Source organism: Rhinolophus sinicus, linkage group LG04, assembly GCF_036562045.2.
Source record: "Rhinolophus sinicus isolate RSC01 linkage group LG04, ASM3656204v1, whole genome shotgun sequence".
Classification (NCBI taxonomy): Eukaryota; Metazoa; Chordata; class Mammalia; order Chiroptera; family Rhinolophidae; genus Rhinolophus; species Rhinolophus sinicus.
Genome location: NC_133754.1, coordinates 160,947,237 through 160,966,798, shown reverse-complemented (window position 1 = coordinate 160,966,798; position 19,562 = coordinate 160,947,237). Strand labels below are relative to the sequence as shown.

Genomic DNA, 19,562 nt, shown 5'->3' with positions numbered 1-19,562 from the left:
AGAAGTTCCTTGTTCTAAAGGCTTTTCTAATATATTCTATTTGACCTAATGGGTCTAATCTATTTGACAAACATCTATTTTTGCTCATCAAATTTCATGATGTTTAGTAGCTGTATCTGTAAAAAGGCTTAAATAGACTCTGTTACATGCAGCGGAGAAGCCAATGTTACTGACCTTTATTGTCTGCTGCTATAAATCCCAAGATGTTTTCATGACGTAACATTACAGTTTGATAAATCTCTGCCTCACGGAACCATGAACGTTCTTCTCTGGAGGAGAATATTTTAACAGCAACTTCTTCTCCTCTCCACTTTCCTCGCCAAACTTCTCCGAATCGACCTTTCCCAATACTTTCTTGTAACACAATAGTTCTCGCAATTGTTCTCTGAACAAGCAATGGTAAACCTAAAGATAAAAAGAGCACAATCAATCAAGACAGTATGGGTTTCTAACATCACCATAGGCACATTAAAGAGTGATCCCGAAAGGCATATCTCTTTAAGCTCTACTTTTAAGGAACTTACAATCTCAATGAGGAGATAAAGACCACATTTGCAAAAACAATAATTCATGATAAAAGGAAAATAATAAATACAATAAAAGAATCCAGAACCTCTTGCCTAGAGGTTCAAGGTAGGCTTCGTGATGTAAGCTGAGACTGTCCTGTACAGCGGGATGGGACCCAAGGAGGAGAGGAGGTAAGGGGAAGGTGGAATACGCAAGCAGAGGTAGAAGAAGGAAATGAATGGCATATGTTTCGGGAACCAGTTTACATAAACAGAAAGGGAATGTATGTGGTAAAACAGTGGAAGCAAAGGTTAAGCTGTCACCAGAATATGAAGAGTACTGAATACCAGGCTCAACACGACCAATGACAGCTGTGGGTAAAAGAGGAACTGCTAAAGATTTCTGAAAGGAGGCCATGAACGGGGAGAAATAATTTTAAAATCTTATTTTAGAAAGATGAATCTGGTAATGGTTTTATGGGTAGAAGGAGAAAAGTATGTGAATACAAGACATATAGAAGTAAATGCTGACCTATTTTCTAATAAATCAGTGAAAATCATCACAGAAACCAAGTTATCACAGACAGGCAATTTATTGCTAGGAACTGGCTACCTAGGCAACACAAGTATCTTAAAGCACAGTGACAAGTAACTTACCTTAAGAGGACATTGGAGATGGGGGGATGGAGATAAGGGGGAAGGTGAGGGGATTAGAAAGCACAATCGGTAACCACAAGATTGCCACGGGGATACGAAAGTCAATTTGGGGAATGTAAGCAAGACTTTGTAGGGTATCTGATGGACACTTAACTCATTAGGGAGACCACCTCAGGGAAGATGTAGATGCCTGATCACTGCACTGTACACCTGAACAATAATGAATGTCAACTACAATTTTATATATATATATTTACAAGAAGCGGAGCACAGCATTAGGAATAGAGACAGTGGAAATGTAACGGCTGTGTGTGATGTCAGAGGGGTAGTGGATGGGGGGAGGGGGGCTATCACTGTGTGAGGGATATAAATGATAACCATCTAACTATTACATTGTTTTGTGCACCTGAAACTAGTAACAAAAAATGTTATATATAAAAAAAGAGGACATTGCGTTTTTTCACCAATTAAACTTTACTCTAACATACATATTTTAAAATATTGCCACACTTATTTCATTTACAGAAAAGGATTCATTAACCACCTACAACATTTAAGTAACACTATATTTGGGACTAGTCCAATTCACTTAAAATCATATCCCCCATGGATTAAGCAACTGCCATCTTCAACTATACTGACAATGACAATTAATGACAGTGTATATATCATGTTCTACAGTGTTTTATGTACACCATCCGTTACATATAAATCTGTGTCATTTATAACCTATACCGAGAGTTGCTTACTAGATTAAACTAACCCAATGATACTAGATGAAATCATCTTTGGTTCCCTGATGTCAAGTGCTTATAAATCCAAAAGTTAATCTTTAAAGTGATCGGAAGTTTTTCTCCTTTCATCTTGTAGTTTCTCAAATGGTTCCTTTCCTCCCCTTGTTTCATCTATCCTCCCACCTCCTGAAAAGCAGTTAGCAGTCATAGTATAAACAGTTGTTTTTATGTTTATAAGGAGATTACTAGTTAACAACAGATTTGCGAAAAATCCTTATTTAAATCAAGGATCTCTTCTGGATTATGAAAAATCAACTCCTAATTATACCATTTACTGTAGATGCTAATTTACGAAATTTTCTTAAAGCCTTTGACCAGGAAGGGCCACACCATGTACTTAAAGATGTCAAGTGTACTTCAGGTGTTAATTTCAGGTGGCTAATCGGAAATTAGACAGGCAAGGAATAAAGAAGAAAGGGGGCTGCAAATGGGAAGTGTGAAAATGCCCGGCACACTCCGGGTTCGTGTAAACGGTATGATCCAGAAAGGCTGATGGGACAAGGGGAGTGTCTGCCTTCCCCAGTACCACTGGATTCTAGATGCAGACCTACAACGAAAAACCCAGTCTAGATTCATCATATTATCTATACTTGGTTACTATAACCCACATAAATACCTGAGCATTTTTAAAAAGTATTAATTTTCTCCTAAAGCCAAAAACAAACAGGCCTAATTTAGCTACATCTCTATATTTTCCGCTGTACTCTTTTGTACCTTTAGAACTGCTTGAGAGAGACTTCAACAGGGAAACAGCTTCACAACAGTGAATAACAGAAATACAACCTGAACAGCATGCACACATTACAAGAGGTCTTAGGCATGAACAAAACATAAGGAACACTGGCCTAAGACACTCACTCTCTTTCAAAAACTGGCACACATGCGCATGCTCACACACACTTTACGATCTAATGACAGCTTAAATACGGGCACATGCACAGCCTGTGATTCGAGCTACTGCAACAGGGATTAGGTTAGCTGGAAAGGTTAGAGCTGCCAGAACCCAGCTCTCCAATGTCTCTCCCACAGTTCCCAAGTTAAAAGCACAGTCTTTGAGAGAGAGATGAGGCCTTTCCTCAATTATGGTCGTGGTACTGAGTAATAAACATGTGCATTCGTAACATGAAATGTTTAGTTTTTACCTTGTCCTCAATGAGTGAAAGAACTAAAAAGGGAATTATGTATAGACAGCTCACTTACTCGCAGGCATGAGTCCCATGCATGAGATGGCATTAAGACTTTATAATGAGTAGAAGGGAAAGAGATGGTATTTTCTGCTATTTCAGTAGGAGACAGCTTGTCTGGATAAATGTGAAGGCCATTCACACAACTATGACATGGCAGGGAAAGGAGGCCTAAACTAAGCTTTTTTGTACAATGCAGCAAATTGATACTGTGTGTCATATTTTTCTTCCAAATATCTTTTCAATAAGAGTAACACCTTTCATTTAAACACACATTTACAGTTTACCACATGCTTTCACACAAACATCTTGTCTCACTTGAACCTCCCAACAATCCAATGAAATGCACAGGGAAAAGTTCTTTACATTCATTTTAAAGATGAAATAATTCAGGCATGAGACATCAGCTAACTGTCTAAAACCACAGGTAGCAAACAATGTAGACAAGTGTTTGCAGGGTAAGCATTAAAAGAGAGAAGCTTTCAGACAACAGAGCCGTGATCCCTGACGATCTAGAAACATAAATAAAATAGAAAAAAAAATAATTCCACTCTTTACTTCATGTCTATACCTTAAAAAGTACCGTGTTTCCCCCAAAATAAGAACTAGCCAGACTATCAGCTTTAATGTGCCTTTTGGAGCAAAAATCAATATAAGACCCAGTCTAATATTATATAAGTAAAATATATATTATAGTTAAATAAGACCAGGTCTTATATTAATTTTTGCTCCAAAAGACGCATTAGAGCTGATTGTCCGGCTAGGTCTTATTTTGGGGGAAACACTGTAAATAAATGTATTCTTCTTATTTGGAAATCAACTGCCATCCAGACAGAAACTGCCATCATTTCTTTTGAACCTTAGGTGGGCTTGTTTCCTTGAGGCATGATACGCACCACTGTGCCAGGGGCAGGAGCTGCTTTGATTCCCCTAGGTGTAAGTCTGGCAATAAGAGAACATGTTAATGGCTCTCATCAGAGAGCCAATCAATGACAAAACTTGCACTGGAAACTAGGTCTCTTGATTTCTAGTTGTCAAATTACACATTGTAGAGGATAGGAGTCTTCCTCTCTTAGTATCCTTCTAAAGCAAGAAGTAAAAAATAAATCCCTTTGGTTTAAACATAAAGCACTGCTATGACAAAATCCAGCTTCAGGGGATAATTCTGGCAATTAGCCAATTTCTGATCCCACAAAAATCAACAAACAGTACTGAGAACAGCAAACATCACAGAGGCCATGGACCCAAAAAGCTATATTAACTAATAAAGTGGATAGATTTTTTTTCTAAAGTGAGAGAATGACTAAAAATTCTTATTATTTTAATAAAAAAGTAGGCCTGGGCAAAAGACAACAATTTCATATGTTAAAAAAGCAAATAACTTTCATAATTCCAAACACATTTTCTGCTATGCCTGTTTCCACAATCCTGAAGAGAATGGGTAGCTGCAGATAACTTGAACATCTTTGAACTTCATCCTCACCTATGAGAATAATTATCCTTAATCTTACTACCTCACAAAGTCATGAGAAGGTGAGAATGCTTTGAAATTTATATACCGTATTTCACCGTGTATAGTGTACACTTTTTTGCCCAAATTTGTGATGGAAAAATAAGGATGCACATTATACATAGTAGTACTAATTCTGTATCTATATAAATGCTTGTAATTCTTTTATTTATGCTTATGAGCTAAAAGTGGAACTCTAGAAATCAACAATGATATCTATATGCAAAACAATACCCTGCAATACGATAATCAGTTTTGTTGAATTTAGGACGAACTTGCAACCACGAAGAGCTCTTGGCCTTCTATGATGTGTAAATATCGTAAATTTGTTACCAGTACATAAAATTTCTTGTACTTTGTATCTGTTCTTGTGTTTGTAATTATTTGTTACATAACATTTCTTGTATGATAATGTTAAAAAAATAAATGCTAAAATTCTTTTATAATACAAAAAAAAAGTACCTAAATGTAAACAAATAAAAATTTGAATTAAAAAATTAAAACGAAAAGATTTTTCCCCCTGAAAGTTTGGGCCGAAAAAGTGGGTGCGCATATACACGGGAGCAGATTATACATGGCAAAATACAGTAGTAACCAGGAAGCTGTCGAACTGACTTATTTCAAAAGTAAGAATTTTAACCCATCTAGCCACCATCAGATACAGATGAAGCTTAACGACCTTCATCAGGCTCAAAGCTGGAATGGCATCCACACTATCTCAAGTTTTAAGAAACTAAGCCAAGTGGCTCAGCCAACTAATAAAATAAATAATACAGTTCATTTTAAAAAGATTTCTTAGGAAAAAGGAAAAACAATTACGTTACCTGATCCAGAACCTGATGTTGTCATATCATAAATTAAATCTTTTAACGTAGTACCCTCAGAAATAAAAGGGCGATCTAATGAAGGATCTTCTTCATTTGGCACTCGATGATGAATGACAGTGCGGTTATGGCAGATGTAGACCATCAACATAAGTAAGATGCAGACGAAGCAGACTGGTCCAGCGATGACAGCTGCCAGTTCAACAGGACCAAGGCCAGGTGATGTCTTTCCTGAAAAAGGGCCTCCAGTGAAATAAACAACAACAGAAACACTGTAGGTGGCATTCATAATTTCCTAATCCTCCACATTTCCTGCAGTTGGCCCCTACCACCCTTAGTCCTGGAGCCTCATTACAGCAGCTCACAGGGCTCAAACCCAGAACAAGCGAATCACTCAGTCTTCTCGCACTGGCTCTCCTTTTATGATCACCAGCTGGGTCAGCACCCACTTTTTCTTCCTGTATTCTTCAGCCATCATCTAAATAACAAGGCCATTGACCACCAACATTCTAGAACCTCCCCGTTTATCACTCTCAGGTCACTAATAAAAGAAACAATAATCTGGAACAACTCTCATTAAAGTCTTATGTAGATTTTTTTTCTTTTAAGTATAGTTTTGGCTTGTGTTCTTATTACAGGCCAGTATATGCTCAGAGCGGAGCCAGGGGTGGTGGTGGTGGGTGGGGGAATGGTATAAAGACAGATGAGCAAAAGTAAAAAGAAAAATTGTATACAGCCTCACCTCCCCCAAACAACTCACATTTTAGTGTATGTATGTACGTATGTATGTATATATGTACTACATACCCACCAATTTTGTTCAGGCAATATATATCCTTTGTTTTTTTTAAATAGAGTGTATGTGTGTATACCTTCTAGTCTATTTTAACAATTTGGACTTTTAATTCAAGAGCATTTATTTTCTTATAATCTCTTTTAAATAATTAACGTTTTACACTGTTTCAGAAACACATTAATTATTTTGGCATTCATCCTGAGCCTTGTTGGTTCACTGCTCACCACCATTTTTTCCATATCACACCTTCTCCAGTCTTGAGATCTTTATTTGGAGTGATTTCTTATACAGAATCTTAATTCTAGTCATTTCTTTCAGGAAGAGTACACGTGTCCTCCTTATACACTGAATACTTAATTATCTAAAATGTGCATTGCCTTTATATATGAAAACTCTTGCCTTATCGAAGGGATTTTAGATGTTCCTTTGCCTTTGGTATTTAAAAAAAAGCAAAAAATCTAAGCTTTTCCCCTGTTATAGTGAACCAGTGTTCACTATAATGCATGTACAATTGTTTTTCTTTATTCTTGAAATTGATATCTTTTTCATCATATGAACTTGCATAAGTATTTTTTCATTGATTTTGCACAGTATTCTCTCTTCTGTCTGCTCTTATGTCTTTTTCTGGAATTTTTATATTAAGTATATTGGATCACCTAGATCTGTCCTCTTTTATCTCTTAATTTGCTCACCAACTGTCTTTTTCTCTGAAGTGTAACAAGCTTGTCTTGCCTTAAGCTTGTCTCACACTTGATTATAAAATTACAGTATCCAGTCTGCTGTTCACTTTCAGTATTCCATTTTAAAAAATATAATTCATCAATTAGGCTTTGCATCTGAAAGTGATCTTGAACAACTGTGAAATGTTCTCATTTCATCTGAACAACTGAAAATAGACCTTGGAATGTCTGAAAGTTTTTCCCTATCATGTGCTAAATCTGTTTCAAAGGATGCATCTACTTTGATTTACCCAGTTCAGTTTATTTCTTTTGAACCACTAAATCTTTTCATTTAGTCTTTTTTTTTTTTTTTTAACTGTTTGCGTATCAGGATCTGGGAATACAGGATTTATGTATGTTTAGCCTTAAAAATAAAATGAATCCTTCACAAGGTTTTGTGAGTTTCCACTCAGATATTTCAAGCCCAAACAATGGAAATGGGAAATTCTGGAATTATCATTTTGTCCCTATTGGAATTTCACATGACTACATAAAAATTCAGAGTGCCAGAGCCTGGCCACGGGAGCTTCCCTATGTGCTGCGACCCAGTTCTGCTTTGCTGCCACCACTAGCACTAGGCGGAGGCCTGCCTCCTCCAGTCACTGGGAGGAACGGCCCTCTCGCCGAGCTGCAGCAATGCTTCCTACTGTAATGAGCATGGTGCCCGGACCAACTCTGCGTGGAAAGTGAGCGCTGGGGTCTGCCCCAGTACGGAAACCACGCGCTTCCTAAAGGAGAACTGAGTTTGCACCTGTAGCCTAACCCCAGCTCCTCAGCATAAGGTATTGGGGTTTTGCAAGAGGTCCTTTCACTTTTTTTCTGATGGTTAGTCGATTCTTCACTCATCTGCACAAAAACCGCGGAAGATCCTACAAGTTTAGGCACGGGGTGGCATTCTTCCATTAATTCTCTGAGCTTCAATACAGGCTCCCCCGTTTCTGTGTTCCTTGATTATTATAGGAAAAATTTGGAACTTGAGGAAAGTGATAGAGAAGTTAAATACATGTGCTCGGACTGACATCTTAAACCAGAACCTTGAAATTAATCTAATCCTAAGAGTTTATCCTTGAAATTCCTGGCTCTGTCAGGGCACTTTAAAACGTAAACTACGGTGAAGGATTAAAAACCTAGAAACCACATATAATAATTTAAACATAAAGATCGCAAGGCACGGGGAAATCACAAAAGAAAGGCACCTGGACTATTCAGCAGTGCTCGTGCCCCCATTGCTGACGGCCGTAAGACTGCACTTCACACAGGGAGATGACATTTCCTCTGAGGACGAAGTACTGACACTTGAGGACACACTGCTGCAGTGGGCTTTGTCAGAATTCACTTTCAAGAGGCTACCCTTTCAGCACAACAGACCTCAGAGAACGTCTATCGTGGAATCACAGTCTCAAACAACACACACCCAGCAGTCAGGATCTTGGCTACTCTTACGATTCTACAACCACGGACAAGTTCCTTCTTGCTCTAAAGTGAACAAGCTACGGTAGATGATTTCTAAGATCCCTTCCACTTCTAAAATCATAGTCTAAGAGCTTTGGTTATATTATCAAGAAAAAAAAGTCTTATATAACAACTTACCAACCGTTGGGAGTTCTATTTTATTGCAGTGGTCCTGATTGCAGCAATATGTTGTAGTAACGGAGCCAGTTTTTGAAGACGGTGCGCATACAAATGGCCGGTCTCGAGGAATTAGGTCGATTTCAGCTATACACATGCTATTATGTATAATTTTGTCTGTGGTCTCCGTGACAGAGACAAAGCACAGCCCATCTGTGACACAAGTAAAATTGTCTTTTGTGCAAAGGTGGCAGAAACACTGTAATGCTGGTAAAAGAGAATAAGATTTTATTAGAAAAATTTCTCAAAGTTAACAATTTGATATTATCCCATATTCACTATAAGAATACATTCCTCATCTTATTATAATGTCTTCTGTTCAAAAAACAACACTCTTTGTTCCTCTTAGAAGTTACAAATCCTGTTGAGAAGCATACGTAGGAGCCAAATATGAAATTTGAACACAGGTTTTTTTCTACAACTTTTATGCTTCCAAGTACAGAAAAATTGTTCTGTGTAATTTCATCCAGGTAAGGCAAGCATTTGCCCTCCCATTTGAAGCAAAGTACACTTAAGTTTTTAATGGTTATACTCATTCTTCTTAGCCCCAAACTATGCACTCAATACTCTCCCAGGGGGGAGCAATGTGTGAAAATACTACTACCTTCCACTGTAGGTTGTAAATGTCATTTGGGCGGATTTATGGTAATGGAATAACGGAAATAGATTTGTATTAAGCCACTTTTTCTCTTGTACAAACCCTGAGAAAGACATTTAACTTCCAGCTAGGATTAGGGTACTTTCTCAGGAAGCGAAGGAAACTGTAGCAGTAACAATACATATATGCTCCAACCACACAGACAAGCTGGTTACAGAAATGACTGGAGAAACACCAGCTCCCATGCCCACTTGTATCTACTTGATCTCTATGGGTCAACTCACAGAATGATTCCTTTAGGGAAGTCATCTCCTAATTACTGCCAACATCTTACCGTACACACATAAACGCACCTTCCAGCAGGCCCTCCAAGGAGGTTCATTGCTCCCCAGAGCACACTGCTTACCAGACTTGCTACTTTTGTTTTTCTCTCCCCTATGAAACTCTAAGCTCCTTGAGGGCAGAGGCCCACATTAATCATTTCTGTAAATCCACATTTAGCACTAAGTCTGGTATATAACAGCATTCAAAAAATATTCGATGATTGAATGACACTATATGATCTCATGAAACTGCAAAGCACATTTATTTCCTTAAGTCCAATCAAACTTTCCAATTACTCACTGGCAATGTTTTCTAAGCATTAGCTTTTTTTAATCAGTTACTCTATCAAAAACTTAGAATAAAAAGATTAATAACGCATGGTCTTAGTCCTTGAAGAGCTCCAACGGCTAGAGAAGGAGAACATCATCACAATACAATGTGGTAATCGCTATACATAAAAAATACTGCCAGGACTACCCCTAAGATCTTCACAACGCCTTTAGAGTACATGAAGGAACAGTGACACACTTAGTCTAACAATTACAACGTTCACTTTTGGGTTCCAGCTTACCACTCACATTCCCAATGCTATCTGGGGCCACATACGTCTCACCCTTATGATAATCATGATTTTCATAACCTTGGTCTTTACACAAACTATCTCTGCCTGGTTTAAACCCACCCTCTCATCCTTTAAGACACTATTCAAACAAGATCTTTTCCATGATGTGCTTGCTCTAAACCTCTGCCCTACCCTTAAGATAACTGGGCAGCTCCTTTCAATTATGTTCCCATAGCCCTCTTAGCGTAACTTTAGGATAGCACAAATCAATCTATTTATAGTTTGCCGTTAAAGTGTCTCTCATTACATTAAGAAGGGCCAAGTTTCTTCCTTTCTTTCTTTTTATGTTTTGCTTTCCCATCTTTGAATCCTGGACTCCTAGATAATGATCAGAAAAATATTTGCTAAAGCAGTGTTTCCCAGACAGGAAGTCACAAATACGACGGGAGAAGAAGGGGAGTCTAAAAATTGAGTACAAACATTTTAAAAAATATTTCCATTTAAAAGACAATCTAAAATAAATGATAAACATTCTGGATCATGAGTAACCACCATCTAAACAAGTACTGTCAGTAGGCTTTCACTGCTGCTTCACTGTGTTAAGATCTTCTTATTCAAGCAAAGGTTGCACAGCGATTGTAACTGAAAGGGTGAAAAAATACAGGGAACTTGAATCATCAGAGCATTTGGAGATATTGGCATGGTATATGCAAAAGCCAACAGCTAACAGCCAATACCATATATGTGCTACAAGTATTACGTGGGTCCTATCTTTGTATCGTAATTTGCAAAAGTTTATTAGCAGTAAATGTAGTTGTAAGTATGCAGTGACATTTTTTCCTTTCTCACTCCCGCATTAACTGGTTTAGAGAACCATTTAATAAAGATTTCACTATTGTCATAATATTAACCTCATCTTCAAGTGAACATGACAGCAGGCATCTCATTACACTAGTATTTGCAGAATGCTTGCTTGCTGGCAAGTGTTTTGCTTAGGTATCAGTTCTGATTATCTTAAACTTACAAAGCCTTGAAATCACTGATACCACCTTGCACAACATAACTTACGTGAATGGGCACTGGCAGCTTTTAGTGTCACTGAAGTTAAAATACAGAAACAGACTTAAAATGGAATCAGACCTAAGGCTATTTTTTTCTACTGTGAAACCTAAACATTATCTGTCATACTGAGTAATTGTGTTAATTTGAATTTTGTTGGTTTTGTAGTTGTCTTTGTATTTAATTTGCAGACTTGGTTTATAGTTATAAATGAGCCAAAAACATAAAGGTTTTATATCTAGTTTCATGTATATACAATTTAAGTAACATTCTGATAAATAAATTCTGTGCTTTTCCTTTCAAAGGGGTCATTATATTATGGCATGATGGTAGGTTCCCTGGGTATAGGCTCCTAAGGAGGGATTCTGAACCAGGAATCCGTAGACTGGCTACAAAGGGACATGAATCTCATCAAACTGTCGGCCGGATATTGTGTGGATTTGCATTTTCACCAAGAAGGTTTATAGCTTCTTTGAGAAAGTCAGTACCAAAGGGCTTCTTTTAACAAATCTTTCAATAAGAACGGGGTACTTGACAAATATAAACATATATAATGCAAAGCTTAACCAGTTAAGGGTTTATTTCTTGGGGGAATTTTAAAATTCTATATGACCACCCTAAATCGAGTCTTGATTGCATACAAGATTGATGTTAAATGTATATGGTATAGAAATATTGTGTAGGGAAAAAACAGAACAGGAATTTTGAAATTCTCAATGAATTCATGAGCTTTCCTTCCCATTAAAAAATTCACAATTATTTTATTAACAGATCTGACTACTAGCTAACTCCCGTTTATTAAAGTGTTTTGTTTTGTTTTTTAAATGCATGTACAGGGCAAAACTTCTACCTAAAAGAGGTATACAATGATGTCTTCTTCCTACTCCAGAGCCCAAGTACCATTCCCTATTCTGTTGCATTTTAATACCAGCCCATTAATCTGTCATCTAATTCTGCAATTTTCCATTGAGCTTCTCTATATAACAGGTACTATACGGGCTGTGGAGTGTAGAACCGAGTAAGACAAGGCATCTGGACTTAAGCAGCGCACTAGGGTGGAGGGGTAAGGCAGTAAACAAACATCAGTAAGATCCAGGGTCCTGAGGACAATGACCCACCAAAGCAGAAGATATAAAAAAGCTTCACAAGACATTCAAGTCAGAAGTTGAAAAATATGTACATTTGCTAGAGAGAGAAGATGAGAAAACTATCCTGACAGTGTTTGCTCAGTAGCAGGATTTCATCCTTGGTGGCTAGCCTTCCAAGTGTTAACAAGACCAGCAAGTTGAAAGAACGACTTAATTGCTAAATAACCACAATGGTTTCATTTCATCAACAAAATGCACGTCTACCTTCCTGATCTATTCCATCACCTCACTGAGATGGCCAAATGAGATACTGTATAGTAACACATTTTTAAACCACTAATATAAATTATGTGAACATACGAAATTATCACATATAATAAACAGCATTGTTCAAAACATGGTTTTGATTTACAGGCCACCAAAGAAACACCTCTTCCCAAAAGTAGTGCCGGAAATTCCACTGTAGCATCCTAGACCAACTGAACCACATGAAACCTTGAAGATCTAGTTCTAACTCAGTTCCATCATTTTATTAATGAAGAGACCAAAACTTAAGAGTACCAAAACGATTAACAATAATATTCTACCCAGGATGCAGGTGGATGTGAATCCCCACTATCTGATCATCAAAACACAAATAAAATACATGTGGCTGTTTTCTGTACAGGTACCCACATGCTAGCTCGGGCTTTTCAAGTCTTCCAGGTGGTGCAGGGGTACAGGTCTGGATCCCTCGAGTTTGACTCTTCCGCTTGATAGCAGAGATAAGAACCAAACTCCCTGTTTAGTACCTTTCTCCTTCCTTGGCCACCTTTTGTTTCTGTACCCCAATCTATCAGTAGCCACAGCTTCTTCAATTCTAACATGCATACTTTCCCACACGTTAACATTTTTTTAAATCTGCATACACTTCAAAAATCAAGGTCAAAACAAAACTCCAGCTTCAGGACAGAAAAGGACTAAATCACACAATTTTCAAAGTTTGAAGATGCTGGTGTGATGTGAAGACTGTCAGAAACCAAACATCTAGCTGCCGGAGGAAGTGAGAAGAGTAAAGAGAAACAGCAGGACCCGGGCGGGGGCTGTCATCTTCACAGTGTCCCACGTTGAGATTCTGGCTCTTGGTCCCAAATACAAAGGAAATCTCCATCGTTGCCTATTTCAGGCTGTCTGGAGATCACACATCAAAACACTTACTACTCCCTAATGCCAGGGCTACCAAGAATTGAGGCACAAGCCCATATACGGGGCTGGACTAATGGAGAGGTAGTGAGCCTGTGAACAGTACATGGAACAGACATTTCTATGAGCCTCGTTCATTAGATAAAAATTAGCACCAGAAACCTTGTCTTCCCAGGGCAGAGGGACAGTGTCTGTATAACTCATTCTGTTTCTGCACACATTTCAATACTCTTTCCTTTTCAACTCGTCTTAGCTAGTCTTCTATCACCCATCACACCCATCAAGAACTTAACTGAAACACTTCATTTAAATTCACTAGTGATGCCCTTCTGTTGAATGGAATGTTCTTTTCTAAACTTTTTCAGAATGAGACACGACATATCTTTCCTTAGTAGCTTACATTATACTACACTTCCCTAACTTACACCACTCAGTTCCTTTGCTACATCTCAAATCTACATCCCAACTTTCCAGCTTTGCATTTGTGCTAACTTGTATTTTAACTGCCTTCCTTGAAACATTCTGCTCGACTTGCCTTTTAGTGCAAAGTCAACATTTTCAAAACCAAATACAGTTATCATTCCTCTAATAGTGATACCTGTACTTAAAAAAAAAAAAAGCCCCCGACAGGGCTCCTAGGTTCGCTCTTGCTGAGACAGCTCAGCAGTGAAAAAGGAAGAGGGCAGTGAAGATTTCTCTCAGCAGCGACTACATTCCAGTCTTTTCACCACTGACTTTGCTGGTGATGACACTTCTTTCCCTTACTGGTCCACTATAGCACAATTATACTTGACTACACAGTGAGAGTAATTCCAAATACTCCAATATGCACCAACCTGCAGGTAAAGGGCCTAACAGCATAACGCCCTCTGTTCAGCCTGCTTAGCTACGGTTAAAAGCTGCTCACACCCCTGTTGGCATTGGCCAAGGCAAAAGTTACAAGTTGTAACAAATCCTTTCAGGTTCTAAGTCAACCCCTATTTACCACCTAGTGTATTCCTGCACTCCAGTTCTGGATAGTCTGCCTTCCCCTCTTCTCTCCAATCCCAACACCAAGGCCCATCTCAAAGACGCGAGGCCTCTCTTCTCATTCTCCTACCTCTGGAAAAAGCACACCATACAGGTTTTCTTCTTTAAATACAGAAGGTGCCAAACAAATATATACACATTTTAAGAAAGGAAAAACTGTATTAACATTGCGATACTCAATATATACCGATAACAAAACATGAGTACAAGTCACGTGTATACATTTTTTTGCCACCCCCAGTATGTATGTATGTGTATATGTGTACACACACACACATACACATACACACACATTTTATATATTGGAGGTGCCAAAAAAATGTATACACATGACTAGCATCATCCTTTGTTATCAGTATATATTGAATATTACAATTTTTATAGTTTTTTCCTTTCTTAAAATATGTATACATTTTTGGGGCATCCTCTGTGAGAGTGTGTGTGTGTGTGTGTGTGTATACATGCTGCATATATTTGTAAACAAGGCCAACAACCTGACCACCAACTCCCTCCAGCCTACTGCCCTGGGTTTGCTCCTCAAAGGACTCCAACTCCACCCCATTGGGGTTACCCTGCAGCAGCGATGACAAAGGGAGCTTGTCAAAACACCATGCACCAAACAATGTGAAAATAAATTCTCCTCTAGTCTAGATAACATTTCACTTTCAAATTTAGAGCTTCAAACACCTTTAAAGCCCTTTAAGAAGCATAATTTATAATTCAACACACACCTCCACCTTGGAAGAATGGGGGCTCTCCTAAATCCTCAATCACTGTTTTTCCACAATACCTCCATTTCCTAGTCTCTTAAATTCTATGGAATTAGCTGGCACAACGTTGTTATCAGAGCAAAGCACACTAAGAACAGGTGCCTAAATGGCAAGATGAGATTTAATGGGGGAAATTAATACAAAGGCCTTCATTTAGGTTCAAAATCAAACTGCACAAGTTCAAGATAAAGATTTGCTTAGCAGATTTGGGGAATCTGTTTAACAACAGATTTAACAAGAGTCAACAGCATTTACTGTTAACTGTAGCCATGGTGATGGGGGAGACAGAGGGAGAACTGGGCACAAAATCCCACAAATGTCCAATATAATAAGTAATCAGTACGTGTTACTTGAATATCAATCTGCCATGTAAATATGAGTCAGAGATTCAAAGAATTAATTACAAAGTTTGATCTGAAAGGTAACTTAGCTGTGGAGACAATCAATCACCTGATTTTATAGCTTTTGCAACTGTCAATTTATCTTACCCATATACTAAATCAAATCATGAGGTCAGGATGTGGTAAATTTTGTTACATAAAAAACCATTTCCTAACTACAGCTCCTCCCTGCAATAAAACTGGATGCCTCCTCACAAGGTTCTGACTTCTCTGTCACTGGAGATATTTAAGCAGAGGCTTAATGACCAAGTCAGACAGAGATCATGAAGTAGGAATCTCCTGCATTAAATGAAAGGTTGGTCTCTAAAACTACAATCTTTTAAATAGTAACATTCTATTATTTTACAAGTTACATCAAATACTATGTTTTCAGTTTTTGACAAATTCAACTTAACATCTTCAAGGTACAACAATTACAGCAAAGCACCTCGTGTTTTCATTGTTTATCTATTTCCTCTATTAAACTGCGAAGTTCTTCAGCTCAGGCACTAGGTTAGAGCTTTATGCATTTCTGCATCCCTAGGCCTTGGCACACAGGAGATCCAGTATGTGTTTCTTGAATAAACATCCAAGAAATAGCTCTTTAGCATGTGGGTGGTTGTTATCACCGGGTCTTATATTAATTTTTGCTCCAAAAGACGCATTAGAGCTGTTGGTCCGGCTAGGTCCTATTTTCGGGGAAACACGGTATACACCCATTTGTACTTTCTGAATTTTGAAAGATATTAGTGTATTACAGCTATTCAAAGTTATAAAAAAATTAAAATGCCTCTTTTATGCTCCATCCCTTTTCCCTATACTGTCTTAAAACTCCAATTCAGGATATTTACCCTATGGAGTATAGTCACTTCATGTCAGTTTTAAAACTTTAAGGTTCTTTCTGGAAAGTAATTTGCCAAGATATAATAAGAGCCTTAAAAAGGTCTATATGTTTTAATCTATTAATTTCACTTCTTAGAATTTTGTCTAAGTTAACAATAGGAGATCAGAGCAAAGACATAAACACACAGACGTTCATTCCAGTATTGTATGGTCGAAAACAACCTATATGGATGGCAGTAGGGCAATGACAGAATAAATTACGACACAATCATAAGTGGAATACTATGTCGCCACAGAAGCTAATACTTTAGAAGCCTGTTTAAGGACAGGAAAATGGTCATACGATTAAGGCTGTCTGCAATGTGATTACAATTCCGTTCCTATCAAGTGATCTTGTTTTCGTTGCACTTCCATGAGGAGCGGTGGTGTTAACACACCGAGCAGACATGTGTACTCTGCCTTACCCTCGCCTCTGTAAGTAAATGGAGAAACTTTTATTTCTGATGATGAGTACTAAAACAAGAACTGAATTTCTTAATTTCCCCCAATCTAAACACACGTTTACCACAGTTTATTAGATTTTACATTGACTAATGGATATTACAAGAGTAGGGTAGTTAATCTCACAGAATTCAGATACAAAAAAGCTTAAGTGTGAGTCCTATCTCTACCAGTCAGCCTCTAAGCAATCCTGAGGACGTTGCTTAACGTTTTTGAGCTTGCAAATGTATAATAGCAATCCCAGAATGTTTGAGGGTTAAATGAAATAATATTTATAAATACTTAGCATAGTGCCTGGCACATAACAAAATGCTCAAATATTCATTTATGCATTCATTCAACAAGTTTATTTAGCACCTACTATGTGCCCGTCTCTGTTCAAGAGCTGTACAGAGAATCAGAGTTAATCTTTATACAGGGCCAGGAGGCAGTACCAATACAGAATATAATGTGAACAGTGTGTGCATAAAGCAGTGAACATCCACGGTAGCTGCTTCTCTTTCTCCATTCATAGATACCCACACGGAGTTTTCTAGCAATATGACAGTTTGAACAGGGTTAGCCCAAGAACTTCACTGTAGTAGCATCAGAGGGACCTACAGGGAAGTCTATTTTTAGTTCCAACCCAAATTAACAAAGTGTTGAAACACATGCCGTGTGTACATTTGTATGTAATAACCCTAACTAAGGAAGAATCATAACTCATTAACCATAAAATGTTCATGCTCAAAGGAACCTAATAATTACCTAATCCTAACCCCTTATTTTATAGACGAAGAAACAGAAGGGCCCTAAGAGTCAAATCAACATAATTTATTCTAAAAACCAGAAAGAAAAAAAAACAGATTGTGAAATAATCTACGGTGATCTCTCCCAAGTAAGACAAGACAAAGCCTTTCCCTCTGGGAAAGCAAGGTGGCTGTAGGAGATGTTGGGACTTGGCTGCATAGATACTAAGGTCTAGTGATGAACGCAAATGAGTGGCAGATCATTCTAGGCTAAGGGAAGGAAGGAACTGTGGTAAGAGAAGGAAGTGGTAAACCCCACCCCACCCCCGCCCCAGCTGCCTTTGAATTAAGGGCAGAGGAAGAGTTACACCTGGGCCAGCAAAGGGCAAAAGAACTACTGGAGCCACAGTTGAACAAATGAGCTGACAGCACCGAGCAGTTAGTAATTTTAGAAGCAGAGAGCAAGGTCTGAATACCTTTTACCAGAAAAGAGCAGTATCTGTTCCCTGTGTAGGAAGAAAGAATACCGTTAAGAGGACAGGATTCGAACTCTCGAGAAGTTCACAATGTAATGCAGAGAACAAACGTGCCACGGACACAGGGTGATGCAAAGTGCAGAGAGAGCACAGAAAAAGGAGACTTCTCTCAAAGATTAACGCTAAACTGAGGCGTAAAGAAGGCTAACGAAGAAAGGAAGGTCATCCCTGGGAGATGATTTACAAAGATATTGTATCAGGAATAAAAGAGTTAGACAGTTTAGGAAAATGTAAATAGATCATATACTCATCTTGATGAAACAAAAACAAAAACTGATTAAAATTCAACACCTATGGTAGATAAAACAAAAAAAGGAACTATACAAAAAGTCATTACCTTGTCTCAAACTAGCAACAAATAGAAAACAAAAATATATTATTTTCAAAGGCATCAAAAATAATCAAATACCTAGAAATAAATCTAACAAAAGACATGTAAGACCTCCAAAGAGAAAGCTTCAAAGCCTTATTTGATAGAAATTCTAAAAGATATAAAACAAAATTTATTTATTTATATATGAAGGAACATATCAGCCTCATTAGAAGATTCAATACTGTAAAGATGTCGATATTCTGCAAAGTGATCTATATATTCAAACAAATCAAAATCCTACGTGTGTGGGCCGGCCCGGTGGCTCAGGCGGTTAGAGCTCCATGCTCCTAACTCCGAAGGCTGCCGGTTCAATTCCCACATGGGCCAGTGGGCTCTCTCAACCACAAGGATGCCAGTTCAATTCCTCAAGTCCCGCAAGGGATGGTGGGCAGCGCCCCCTGCAACTAAGATTGAACATGGCACCTTGAGCTGAGCTGCTGCTAAGCTCCTGGATGGCTGTTGGTTGGGTGCATCCTCTCAACCACAAGGTTGCCGGTTCGATTCCCACAAGGGATGGTGGGCTGTGCCCCCTGCAACTAAGATTGAACACGGCACCTTGAGCTGAGCGTGCACCTTGAGCTGAGCTGCTGCTGAGCTCCCAGATGGCTCAGTTGGTTGAAGTGCGTCCTCTCAACCACAAGGTTGCCGGTTTGACTCCCGCAAGCGATGGTGGGCTGTGCCCCCTGCAACTAGCAACAGCAACTGGACCTGGAGTTGAGCTGCGCCCTCCACAACGAAGACTGAAAGGACAACAACTTGAAGCTGAACGGTACCCTCCACAACTAAGATTGAAAGGAGAACTTGAAGCTGAACAGCACCCTCCACAACTAAGATTGAAAGGACAACTACTTGACTTGGAAAAAAAAGTCCTGGAAGTACACACTGTTCCCCAATAAAGTCCTGTTCCCCTTCCCCAATAAAATCTTAAAAAAAAAAAAAATCCTACGTGGGTGTGTGTGTGTGTAACAAG

At 38.4% G+C, this 19,562-nt stretch overlaps 1 protein-coding gene across 2 annotated transcripts in view; it reads right to left on the bottom strand.

The window, feature by feature from the left end:
* TGFBR1 (transforming growth factor beta receptor 1) overlaps window positions 1-19,562 on the bottom strand; it is a 49,622-nt gene that overhangs the window by 15,240 nt on the left and 14,820 nt on the right. Inside the window, exons 2-4 of one of the 2 annotated variants that reach the window (XM_019729216.2) lie at window positions 8,581-8,826; window positions 5,476-5,718; window positions 175-405 (exon numbers count right to left, since the gene is read on the bottom strand). In XM_019729216.2, the coding sequence (XP_019584775.1) occupies window positions 175-405; window positions 5,476-5,718; window positions 8,581-8,826 (720 nt within the window). The remainder of the gene's footprint in view (window positions 1-174; window positions 406-5,475; window positions 5,719-8,580; window positions 8,827-19,562) is intronic. The other variant, XM_019729217.2, reaches the window with a different exon arrangement.